A 13,176-nucleotide genomic window follows, 5' to 3' on the forward strand; every position below is an offset into this window, starting at 1 on the left:
TAGGACTACGCTCTTCAACTACAGTGTTGGATTCACCAGTGAACTACCGCACTGAGTTAATCACCATAAAACTAAAATACATAGTTTGTAAGCGTAAACAGCTGTTTAAATCCTAACCATTTATACAACTCGTCGACACCTCATCATGTCGTTTCAGAAACAGACAAATGTAACTGTCCCACCTTAGAAAGAACATAAAAAAATAAAACCCCCCAAAAGGCCACTGCCTCCTTGCACCTTCGTACCTATGACTTGTTTCAGACTTAATGCACACGAACTTACTTAATGCCGCAATTCGCAAAGGAACGAGTGACGGGAGACTTTTGTAACAGGGCAGCTTTGTCAAGGCTGAGTCTTCAGCCTCACACAGATTTAACAGCTGTGAAAGACAAAACAACTTAATTTAGCCAGCTCTTTCTGTGAAGACACAGTGACCTTGAAAATAACAGAACACAGCAATCTTACACCCATGCAACACAATTAACTGACAAACTAAACTCAGACCCTGGGGAATTTAGTATCGAACATGACAGAGCTTCCCTTTCAAGCAAACTGTCAGCCTCATTAGTGAAATAAATTCTTAGCTATTTTCTCCCCCACTCTGATACTGTAACATGGTTTCCCCACCCCAGGGATCACCTGAACCGCAAACACGATGGCAGGTACGTCTCCCTCTGTATTCAGAGCGGCCTTCCAGAGCCGTGGGCTGGTGCCTGACAAACGTGTGCTGTGATTCGACCCTGGAGTGCTTAACATTTATTTCTACCCAACCCCCCCCAAAGTACAGGAAAGTACAAAGATAGAAGCTGAAAGTCACGGAGAATAAAGTAAGTCAGAGATTCCTGTAGCTGTCTTTCTGGACATTTTGTGATACCCCAGTATATACTGATATATCTAAAACATAAAATAGCTCGTGTGTTGTTCTGCTACTGTTTTCCCCTTCTACGTACATCTTGGGGGAAACGGTATAAACTTTACTGTCACCTTTTTTCCCTTAAAGATTCCTACTTAGTAAAAGATTTCTAACAGCCAAAAAGGATATATACCAAAAGCACTTCGAGTCACCACCTTACTCCACTCCATCACTACAACTCTCCTCCTGTATCAACACGTGTGTGTGCACACACGTGCAGACATCTGTGTCGGCAGCTCTAACGAGACAGAGCGAGCGTGCACCAGAATCGGCTGGGAAGCTTGCAGCCAGTCCATTGTAGGTCTGACCTGAGAACTCAGGAGAGTCTTTGTTTTTAAAAAGACCCTCACGTGTTCTGATACAGCTAGTGCTCTGATCAACACTTGGAAAACCAGTTACATCCGCCGGGATTTATCACTCAACACCACCAGGTTCTGGCCTTAAAATACATCTGCCTCTGGAACCAGCAAAGAGAAACTTCCCCTCATTCTCAGGTGGCTCTCCTAGAACCTCTGTCAGGTCACATGAACTATGACTCCTACACCAGGGATACAACAAGGTAAAAAAGATCAAAGCTAGACCATGTGATCATAGGATTCCATGTCCAAGTAAATACACAGAACTTAAAAACTCAAGAGGTAAATTTTCCGTAATTGGAAATTCAAACTCAGTGTGGATCAGAAAGAAGTTGCTTCCTTATGACTTTTGCCTCTGTCTAGCCTGACGACGCCTTAGGTCTTAAAAAATATGGGTCTTAAAAAAATCTCATATTGGGACTGATCACCAGATCATTACTGTATTCTACGAATTAATAGCTAGAACTTGACCGTATCTACAGTTCGATTTGTTTCTAATACCACCCCATACTAGAACGTTCAGAGACAGAAACACTTGCAGAATGCCATCTACCCTACCCCAACGAGAACAATCAGAATCTATAGTTCAAAGAGAGCTGTCAGAGCTCAATGATGGCCCTCGTGTGAAGTAAGTTCTCAACAGCACACGGCACATTCTCAGGGGACGAATACATTCGATGCCCTGGTGCTCGCTCTGAGCCCGTCTTACTCTGGGCACCAGCCGATAGAGTGGTCAAAGCAGAGAGTCCATCTTTCTCTAGACTACGTCCTTAAGGCTCTGCAGAGCGAGGTGCCCTGGAGAAGGCCTCAGAACACAGCCGCACTGGGTGGGACCGCTCCCGTCAGCAGGCCTACCTCCTGTCACATACCTGCGCAGAGCGCTGTGCCAGGTTAGGGCCGGTCCCCTGGGGTCACCACCCGTGCCTTCTCTGAGTGCTGCCTGACCAGTCTTCGCACACTGAGACAGGTTACCAGACACACGTCATCACCATCCACACCACGCCGCACCACCACCCCCCTACCTCTGTGTAGAACACCTTATGCTCCACCACGTTGAGGTCCATTGTGAAGAGCCTGGGCTGCAGCGTGGTGCAGAACGTGTTCCCCTCCATCAGGCCGATCTGCGCATTGGCAGGCTGGTGTCTGAGCAAATGCTTCTTCGGCGGGACCATATCCTGGAGGACCTGGGGCGGCAAGGGGGAAGCACCACTAACCGGCCGTCCCTTGAAGAGCAAATTCTGCTCATCACCACGTTCTAAAGTGACTATCAGTCTGAAAGCCATGACATGAAAGGTTAGGATGCCCTTTAGTTAGGAAAGGGAAGGTACGTTCCATGTGCTAAAACTGGCCGGTGAATAGTTACATGTCAGGTATACTGAATCCTAAGTCTCTCGAGTAACTGCTCTTAGATTTTTATTTTTATTTGACAAAGAGAGAGAAAGAGCACAAGGCAGAGAGGCAGGCGGGGGGGTGGGGGGTGTGTGAAGCAGGGTCCCTGCTGAGCAGAGAGCCCGATGATCGAGCCCGGCTCGATCCCAGGACCCCAAGATCATGACCTGAGCCTAAGGCAGAGGTTTAGCCCACTGAGCCACCCAGGCGCCCCCTGAGTAACCGCTCTTAAAAAAGAGAAGAGCGATGGGATTTTGTGAGAGACCCGGGAAACCAGCCTTCTGTTCTCTGGATGCTGACGACTACAGATATAGCCGTCAACATCAGCGCCCTGCTTTCTGCGTCCCCGAGGTCAAAGAGAGCACATACAGTAGCACCTGGTGAAGCGGACACGAAATTACAGATTATGTATCCTCTTCGAGTCAGATGTGAGGGAAAAAGGTCTCAGAAGTTGCTCCAATTATCCTTGTTCCGGGGACAGAAATCTCACCTCTTTATGGGGCTCCATGATCACAGTGACACTTTTTCCAGTGACCTGAGCCAAGACCTGCAGTGAGTGCATGGCCTGCTTTCGCACCGTGGAATTTGGAGAGGTGACTTCTCGCACCAAGTCGTGCGTCACGTGGTGAAAGGACTTCTCCTGGGCGGCCACGATCTCTTCGGCTCGCTCCTCGTCCTTCAACGGCGTCGCGCACCTCATCAGAAGCTGCTCTAGGGTGGTCTTTGCCATGGCGACGGCCCCGTTGGAAACCTGCAGGCCAGGGACTTGCAATGAAAGGGACTGTCGCTGCCAATCCACCCCCATCCCCGCTGGTTCACCAAGACCGCTTCGTAACCTGCACACAGTACTTCCGCGGCTACAGGACCTCAGCCTGCTGTATGTCACTCAGGAAAGAAAATGGCGACATAAAAAAACTCCTGCATTTCCCAAATGGAGAAGCTGGAAACGCCCACCACGTACTATGTGTGTTATACCTGCGCAGAGCTTCATGGAAATGCAACTTCCAGAGAAACTCCTGCAGCACGTGCACTATTTAGCCCTACAGAGAGAGCGAGGACGACGACTTCCCTCTAAAGAGGTACCGTGTTAAGTGCTCTGGTCTGGGATGGATCTTTATCAACGCAGATATTCAGGTAACCAGGGAAAGCCTACAAGGGGTCCTGATCTGTCCTCGTGTGAAAGACGGTAATGAAATCTAGGCCTCTAGGAGAGCATGCTGGCAGAAGGGCTTCATACTATGCTCTTGGCCAATCAGCTTCTGGAACCGCTTGGATAGGTCTGGGGCCACCCATCACCTACCTCTCCAGTCAGGTCCATCATGACAAAGAGAAGTGCCTTGAGGAATGTCTGCTGGTTCTGGAGAACCCAAGTGAGAGGCAGCCGCTCCATGAGAAACTTAATGGACACCACACCCCCCAGCTTGGCATACCAGGCCTGCTCATAGCAACACGCGCACAAGCGCTCCACAATGTACGAGAACAGAGGCAGCTGGCATGCCTGGGGAGAAACACACAGAGACACCGTGCTGTTAGCCCCCCGTGGAACCAGCTTCTAGAAGGACTACCCACAGGCACCAACATGCCCAACTACTCCTCAGCCCTTCCTTACCCTCTCCTTTGAGCCCAGGATGATACTTGCGACATCAAATATCACAGCGAGGGCCACCTCCCCAATCTTGCAAAGCTCCTTTTCTTCATACGCCATACAAATAGCGATTGCATCAATAAGGACCAACGGATCCATTCCTTTCGACCCATTTTCTTCGCTGTGAAACATGGCTGTGCTGGGCTGGCTGCCCACCTGGTAGCAAGGTAGCAGAAAAGGACCTGGAAGAGAGGTGGCGGGAATGGGAGAAGAAAGAAGAGCTTATTACATGAGTGTTCTTGTCTTTCAAATAGATTTTATTTATTTATTTGACAGAGAAAGAGATCACAAGTAGATAGAGAGGCAGGCAGAGAGAGGGGGGAAGCAGGCTCCCTGCCGAGCAGAGAGCCCGATGCGGGGCTCGATCCCAGGACCCTGAGATCATGACCTGAGTGAAAGGCAGAGGCTTAACCCACTGAGCCACCCAGGTGCCCCCAAACAGCAAAACCACCTCATTAAGAAGTTTTTCTTTTTTTTAATTTATTTTTTTAGTAATGTCTACACCCAACACAAGGCTCGAACTCACAACCCAAGATCAAGAGTTGCATGTTGCACCGACTGAGCTGGCCAGGCGCCCCAAAACTATCTCATTTTTTAACTTGAACTTAGGAGCCCAACAAAAGCCAGCACTGGTTCTTTCAGCAACTTCCGTTAAACTACAACTACTTGTAAACTAAGTGGTCTAAGGTTATTTTTCTGAATGTTTCCTATTATAAAGTAGGCTCTTTTCAGATTTTCTCTATGATAATGAGAACCATGTATCTTCTTAAAAAAAAAAAAAATCATTAAACAGGCCAAGGGGCACAGCACAGAAATGAGTGTGGGCTACACTCTGGACATTCCTGATGTACAAATAATAATTAAAAAGCAACCCGGCTCTGATGCCCAGCTCACAGAGAGAACAATTAATTGAAGCCTTGCAGGTACCCGGCAAGGTGGGTGTTCGTTATCAAGAAGTTTACAAGCCTGCTGGAAAGATGTTAACAGAGAGACAGAGAAACAATCTAAGATCGATGACTATTCGGGACAAGAAGAACTACAAGAGGGAATGTTCTCAGTGTTCTGCAGTGTTCAGAGAAAGCGGCTTTTATCCATCTGGAGGATGGGGGACCTCAGGGACACAAACTGCCACAGCGCTGCTTGAGTGTGTCCACTGACCAGCGCTGGTTGGGGGAGCTACAAAACCGGGAGTGAGTGTCCAGAAACTTCTAAAACTTCTATAGCAATGGGCAGTGTCGGGACACTTTTTCCCTCTTTTGCAAGAGCGCTACTCTGCGATGGATTAGAAAGAGAAACAAGGAAATGAATAAAAGTGGTCCCTCCCCATCTGGAGCCTGAGGACCCCAAAGCAGCGGTTGGGAACAGCAGCTAGGAGCATGGCAGGGAGGATGCGGCCAAAAGGCGGGGAGAGAGGCTGGGCCTTGGAAAGCAACACACGGAGGGAGGGAAGACCACCAACGAGGGAGACCCAAACTGTCTCATAGGCAGAGTGCCCACAGTATTCTACCCGTTTCCATGAACAACAAAGGATGAAAACCTTCCACTGGGTGTACTGCACAGAGACACTTGGTAACAGTTTTCAAGTTACTATTGGAACCACCACTGAAATAGCAATCATCCTGCAATAAGTGGGAAATCAGAAAACAAAGGCCAGGGGCGCCTGGGTGGCTCAGTGGGTTAAGGTCTCTGCCTTCGGCTCAGGTTATGATCCCAGGGTCCTGGGATCGAGCCCCGCAACAGGCTCTCTGCTTCCTCTCTCTCTCTCTGCCTGCCTCTCTGTCTACTTGTGATCTCCGTCTGTCAAATAAATGAATAGAATCTTTAAAAAAAAAAGAAAAAAACAAAAACAACAACAACAAAAAAACAAAGGCCAAAAATCAACCAGCCAAACCGCTCCTCTGAACACCACAACGTCCTGATTGCGTTTCTGAAGCACCGCAAGGAGTCCCATAAGCACTTCCTCTGCTCCACTCACCACACTGCTGGGCAACGGCCACCATCGTGTAGTGGCGGATCAAGCTGGCGACAAAGGGCAGGGCGCTGGGCCGGAGATCTTTAATGACAGCAGACATGAAGGCCCCGGTCAGGGCCTGCTCAAACGTCTTCCGAGCTGGAGTGTCTTGTGCCTTGTAACGATGAGATATGATGACATTCGGTATGGTCTTTTCTGTAAAGCTGGAAGACAAAAATCCAGTCCGTCCTCACAACACTGAAGTCCTGAGCTGATGATTCCACTTACATGATGAATTTCATCACGATGGTTCTAGAGACATCCAGGATGTCCTACCTCATACCAGCACAGGCGATGAATCAGACCCATTTTACGACACGGTGGCAGATTCAGTATTTTTACAGTTTTTAAAGTAAGTTGATGTCTTACTTTGATCTTCTATGATTAACTAAACCAAATTCTAAGAAGTAACCCCAATCAGTGAGGAAACAGAAATGAAAAAACAACTATTAATGGCAGCTATACGCACGTTATGTGCTGAAAAATCACCCCACGGGAACAGACTCAGACGAGGTCCCAGAGCTCACTGATGGCACAACATACCACCCCCCACGGATGCCGTGAGAAATGTGAAAATACACATTTTCACATTTGTGAAATGTGTACGGGGAACACAGCAAGAGAATGTGGGGAACACAGCAAGAGAATGTGGGGAACACAGCAAGAAAACATACACACACGATCACACAAGACCATCACCTATGGTCACAGCCCTAAATGGTAAGAGCAAAATACAAGTATCGCAAGACAAATGTTTGGGGAATGAAAGGATCACGGTGGACCAGAAGAGCCAAAGACCCACTGAACACCCGTCACGTGCCAGGCACTACGGATATACCAGCGAGCTACAGGAGAGAAAAGGGCAGGACCCTTGCCTCCCGAAGCTGACAACCTCAGGAAGAGGCAACCATCAGGAACACGATGACTAAGGCAAACACTAATTCTCCAGCAGCTGGTCCCTTCTTTTCGTTTCCTCTAAAAGCCCAGGAAAGCACCGCTAGGCAAGTACCATGGGAACTTCCCGACTCGCAAGAGCATGCACTTAGCACTAGGAAATCTGGGAGGCCTTCTGCACCCCTACGTCCTAAGAGGCACAGATCGCAGGAACCACATTCCCAACATACTTAGGGTGTGCGAGAAGCTGGTAGAGGGCGTGTTTGTTGTCCTCCAGACTCATCATGGCCACCAGGAAGCACTTGATCACCTCCCACGCCTGCCTCCGGTAGTAGGGCTCAGTGTTCGCACTCTTCAGGCAGTCCAGAGCGGTTTCGATGGCCTACAACAGCAAAGAAACACAGAAGCTACAGCTGACGCAGAAATTGCACGATCACTCAATTCTCTCTTCAGAAGGTAAGAGGGTTTTACTTTTTCAGAAGACCCACATGGCTACGCACACCTTTTATCCTATCCAGTTGGGGGGGGGGTACAAAATCACACACAGAATCATGTGACGCCTTTAATAGTAAGAGACCAGTCACCCGTCATGACAATTACATACCTATCAACCAAAAAACTGGTCTGTGTGACAGAGGCAAGATTTACCCAGGCTGTGTGTGAGGAAGCAGAGCGGGGCTGACAGGGACAGCAGCCCTGCCCTAGAGACTCCTACACGGCCACACGGAACATGACCACAGCTCCCTGCTGAGTCACCCCCGGCTTGTGGGGATAATTTCGGAAGGGGCTAAGGTTGAGCCAATTACCTGCCAAAAGAACAAGGGACTGTGAAGAGTGCCAAAAGCAGGATTATCTTAATGGGGATTTACTGGCACTCAGCGTGGCAAGCTGCCTCTTCCCTTCGCTTTGGCAGCCGCTCCAGCCGTAGCAGGGTGCTGCGTGCCCTCGGCTGCCAGCTGCCAGGAAACCAGCCCCTCGCACACCTGAAGTCCGTGTGGGCGTGCTGGAGGACTGGGAAGCCTACCTTCAAAAGTTGGTTTCTTCTTCCGGGGAAAACCACTTCTAAAGGCATTTTCTGGCTCTGTCAGGTACTTTAGTTTTCACTACTAATACCCGCCTTGCCACTGACAGGGCCGAGGCAAACAGAATCCTGTATTAAGGAAATTCCCTAAAATGTGGGAAGGGGCTCCTGACACAGAATGTTCACTACAGCGACTTTCAACGTAAAGACGGATTTTTAACTGTAGTCTCTTAGAAGGAAACTAGTGTTTTTCTGGCAGGTATTTTTGAGAAAGGCTTGGGTGAGGGGCCGGGGTTGCATGAGGGGGTCCCCCCCCGAAGTCTGGAGAGGACCCTCATCTATGGGCTGGGGCTGCGTGAGAGGCTGGGGGAGGGTTAGGGACAACGCGGGCTTCAGGAAGTGTGGGGTCAGGATGATTGAGGTGATGATGGAAAATAACTCTAGGGGGACATTTATCCATGATGGATATCATTCCTCCTAGACGTTAGGAAAGTCTTGTATGAAGAAAAAAGCGGGAGGAGCCCCTGGGTGGCGCAATGGTTAAGCATCTGCCTTCGGCTCAGGTCACAATCCCAGGGTCCTAGGATTGAGCCCTGCATCAGGCTCCCTACTCAGCAGGAAGCCTGCTTCTCCCTCTCCCACTCCCCCTGCTAGTGTTCCCCCTCTCGCGGTCTCTGTCTCTGTCAAATAAATCTTTAAAAAATAAATAAGGAAATAAATAAAAAATCACAGAACCCACCATGTGGGTAAACTTCGTCCAGAGACAGATGAACAGGCAGAGCTCTACGCTACGACATGACAGGACAGTTAGCCCGAGCAGAGGGAGGCCTTCGAGTCTCTCCAGGCCACAGAATGCGGTTTAAGACCAGATCTGCAAGGAGCTCAGGAATCCCAGCTGGTCTCTGGCTTATGAACAGCTGTGGCACAAAGGTGCACACAAAAGGCCACTCTAACACCCTTTAAAAAAAAATACTCCCTATGTAATGGCTAGATAATGGTAACAAAAGCTATAAGACAGGTGGAAGAAGGCTGGCTCTGTGATAAGGGGGAGATTCGACCTTCACAATCTAGATCGCAATCAAGTGGAACAATATGCACTTGACAAAGGACTCAGTGAGGGGGAAACAGCTTCCAACAAAGTGAAAGTAGCAGAGTGGGACACTCTGTCAAGACGCTGGGGACATAGTCTGTCCACTTTTTACCCAGTGAAACACAAGTCGTAAATGGCAGATGGAGAGAGAGTGCAGAGCTGTCCACAGAGAGCTCAGGAGCCAGGACAGACAGCAGGTACCAGGTCTGGGTAGAGAATGGGAAAGTCGCAGGTACTCAGGAGCGGCAAGTTTGGAATAACTTGGGTTCTAAATGACACTTGAAGTAAAGCCTGCCAGGCATCAGAACAGATGAAGTTCAAGGGTAGGGCGGGCTGGGTAACATCACTTCTTGCTCTATCAGGAAAGACAAAAATGCTCAAGGGTCCAAAATTCTTATGCAGCACACCTCCACCGGCCTCCTGGGGTTATGAAAGGCCCCTTGCCAACCAAGCTGGTCCCCAAATACATTTTCTACTTTGAGTTAGAAATTCCCTCCCAAGTGCCACCTTGCCAGCTGAGTCGATAGAGTGTGCGACTCTTGATCTCAGGGTTGTGAGTTTGAGACCCACGAATAGAGATTACTTAAAAATAAGATCTTGGGGTGCCTGGGTGGCTCAGTGGGTTAAAGCCTCTGCCTTCGGCTTGCATCATGATAGGGATCGAGCCCCACATCGGGCTCTCTGCTCAGCAGGGAGCCTGCTTCCCCCTTTCTCTCTGCCTGCCTCTCTGCCTACTTGTGATCTCTGTCAAATAAATAAAATTTTAAAATAAATAAAATCTTAAAAAAAAGATAAGATATCCCCTCCCAAGAAAATACATTTTATTTATATATCTTCAAACAGAAATCAGCATTCTTAAAATGAAATGCATAGTAACTTTAAGAAGTTCCTCAAAACTTCCGAAAGTTCCAAATTTACCTTCTCCATCGGGAGCTGAAGAGATGCTTTACAATCGGAAAACTCCACTGTGATGCTTGGGCCTTGAACCTCAGTCACAACATAGTGCAGCTTCTGGGATTCCTTCAACATCTTCCTGTTACTGCCACCAAATTTGCCAAGTACACGGTAGGCCACGTGAGAAATGCTATCAGCAGGATTACGCAGGGTGCGCCATAAAGCCTACAACCCAACGCACTTCCATTAAAATCCTCCCAAGGTCATGCATTCTCGTGGTTCATAAATAAAACCCGAAAGTTATGAAAGACTATACAGCAAAAATTCATCCTCCCATCTCTGTCCCCGAAATATGCACTTCCCCTTCTTGGGAGGAACCAATGTTAGTAGTTTTATGTATCCTTCCAGGAACATATTTTGTCTTTAAAGAAAATGCACACATAAACATAAATGTCCTTCCATGCCCCTGAAATACAAATGGTAGCATGTGATAAGTGTCACAGAGCTCAGGAGCAAGAAAACTAAGCCCCATATGGTTTAAGTATAAGCAAAATGCAGGGATGAGAAGCATGGAGGGACATGCTAATGACTGGTGAAGTTCTTGTCCTGGGGTTTGATGGTGAGTTCTCGGGTTTTTAGTCCCTCTTTTAAGCTTTATAATGTATGAATGTGACAAATTCCTAAAAATAGGACAGCTAACCCATCTTATACCTTTCAAACCTCACATTAGAAAGGATGGTGAAGAGGGGAAACACGGATCATGACAGGACCGGCGTCATGGGAACACGTGACAAGGACGTGTACTTCATACTTAAAATTCGTGTAAGGGCCACATGCACTCAACAGTTTCAAAGAACTTATTGTTGTTCTCACATTCTTTTATCTGAACTATCTTAAGTCCTAAAAATTACTATGTCTGTCTAATTAAGTCAATTTTCTTAAGTCATCTTCCATAACAATGCCAGATACCAGTACCTAGCAATAGCCAACATAAAATCTTGGAACTTTTCTTTAAAGCAAAATTTCAATTTCTTTTACATCCCCAAAGGTCCAAAAAGGCTTGTCTTAAATGAACACCTGTTGAGAGATGCTAATCCTCCCTACCTCCACTCCCGGACCCAACCCAACCACTCCTCACGTATCCTCAGGACAGGGAAATTCTGTTTTACTCCCCAGGAAGGAGTGGCATTGGGAATGAATGCTGGTGGATGGGACCACAGAGAGATGGCCCTTGTCCGGGATGGAGGCGGGGGGGGGGGGGGGGTGGTTTACTCCATCTCCAAAAGCAGGAAGTAGCCTTGCCCTGGTCTCTCCCTAGGGCTGTCTGCCTCATGGTACAGCAAGAGGCCCATGAGTCCATCCCTGCCTCCTCCTCCCCTCTTGTATGGTGCTCTCCCGCACCTGGGTCAGACCCAGAGTCTGCCTTCCAGAACCAACAGTGCTGCTCTCGAGGAATGCTCTCAAACTCTCCATAACAGCTGAAGAGAGTGGACTTGAGGCCCTGACCTGACCTCTAGGACCATTCCCTCCCACCTAGATAGAGCCCAGGGTCTGCATTTCAGGACTGGTGGGTAAGTCTCCCAACCCTGCCTCAAGCGCATGCTAAAGTTTCCAATCTGGACTCCTGCCTTTTAGGCGTTAGGGTGTCTCCATCATACAAAGCTGGCATTCTGACCCCTGCCTGGGCCCAAATACTCTCTACCAAAGGGGTAGACGAGTAAGTAACAGGCAGCCTAAACCTCTAACAATTACCAACTATATTATGAATCAACACAACTGCGAAACATGGAAGAGAAACCTGGTGTTTATTATACAAACTCTCATGAAGAGAAAATACAAAATGTTTTCAAAACAATCTCCTTGGGGCGCCTGGGTGGCTCAGTTGGTTAAGCATCTGCCATGTCAGGTCATGATCCCAGGGTCCTGGGATTGAGCCCCGCATCAGGCTCCCTGCTCAGCGGGAAGCCTGCTTCTCCCTCTCCCACTCCGCCTGCTCCGTGTTCCCTCTCTCGCTGTCTCTCTGTCAAATGATTAAATCTTGAAAAGCAAAACAACAACAACAAAACAATCTCCTTGATGATCTGCTTCATTTCCCTTGACCGCGAAGTGGACACCTATGCTTCCCTCAGGAGTCTGCTGCTCTTTACTGTGGTATCTCAATCTTCTGGGGGTAAAGGAAGGATCCCGCTGGCAGCGGAGGAACTGTTAAGGCCTGCCCTCACAGGTCATCCACTGAACAAGGACGTGCCACCTGGGAAAGCCCTCCGAAAGAGGGAAATACTACAAAACCCGTGTCTGCCTGAAAGGCAGGGAATTTCTGCACATCTCTTCCCAAGCCAAAGACTCATGAAGTTGAAAGCACATGGGGCACAGTGCAGGCCCGTCACTTCTGGAAACCACCTAAACCAGCCTAAAATTCCCAGTAGAAACTAGACACGCGAGCACCCACCGTCCGGCCCTGCCCCACGCTGGCCCCAGCGAGACCTCGGGCCTACCTGCATGAGCTCCGCGCGCACCGGCTGGATGTGGTCGTAGAGGAAATCAGGCTGCAGGTTGTCCACACACAGCTCCAGGGTCCTCAGGCCTTGGCTGACCAACGTCTGCGACCCATTGAGGGCGGACACCAAGGGGTCCATGAGCATGGGCAGGTAGGGCAAGAGCGAGCTCAGCCGCACGGGCACCGTGAGACACAGCTCCACAAAGAGGTCCTTCATGTGCTGCTTGTGCAGGCCGCTCTGCAGCATGTTCAGTCCTAAACACGGGGTTGGAGGGTGACCGAGAGCAAAGTTACACCCAGTCCGGCCGCAGTTAACTGTGCAAAGTAACGGTTCCACCTTTCCCTATCACCATGAACGTGATGACAGGAGGACAGCATCTCCCGTTCTCATGATCTACGCGTTAGCTAAATCCATCCTATAACCGTGACTCCTTCTGTCGGCCACGTTCACGGTAATAACAGCAGG

At 48.9% G+C, this 13,176-nt stretch overlaps 1 protein-coding gene across 10 annotated transcripts in view; it reads right to left on the bottom strand.

Annotated features, from left to right (window-relative positions):
• LOC123933429 (transformation/transcription domain associated protein) overlaps positions 1–13,176 on the bottom strand; it is a 114,288-nt gene that overhangs the window by 67,860 nt on the left and 33,252 nt on the right. For all 10 annotated transcript variants that reach the window (XM_045992564.1, XM_045992573.1, XM_045992572.1 and 7 more), the window contains exons 20-28: positions 12,709–12,965; positions 10,238–10,438; positions 7,439–7,590; positions 6,279–6,478; positions 4,268–4,485; positions 3,959–4,156; positions 3,149–3,409; positions 2,292–2,453; positions 283–379 (exon numbers count right to left, since the gene is read on the bottom strand). In XM_045992564.1, coding sequence (XP_045848520.1) covers positions 283–379; positions 2,292–2,453; positions 3,149–3,409; positions 3,959–4,156; positions 4,268–4,485; positions 6,279–6,478; positions 7,439–7,590; positions 10,238–10,438; positions 12,709–12,965 — 1,746 coding nt within the window. The remainder of the gene's footprint in view (positions 1–282; positions 380–2,291; positions 2,454–3,148; positions 3,410–3,958; positions 4,157–4,267; positions 4,486–6,278; positions 6,479–7,438; positions 7,591–10,237; positions 10,439–12,708; positions 12,966–13,176) is intronic.

This window comes from Meles meles, chromosome 21 (genome assembly GCF_922984935.1).
Source record: "Meles meles chromosome 21, mMelMel3.1 paternal haplotype, whole genome shotgun sequence".
In the NCBI taxonomy this organism is placed as follows: domain Eukaryota; kingdom Metazoa; phylum Chordata; class Mammalia; order Carnivora; family Mustelidae; genus Meles; species Meles meles.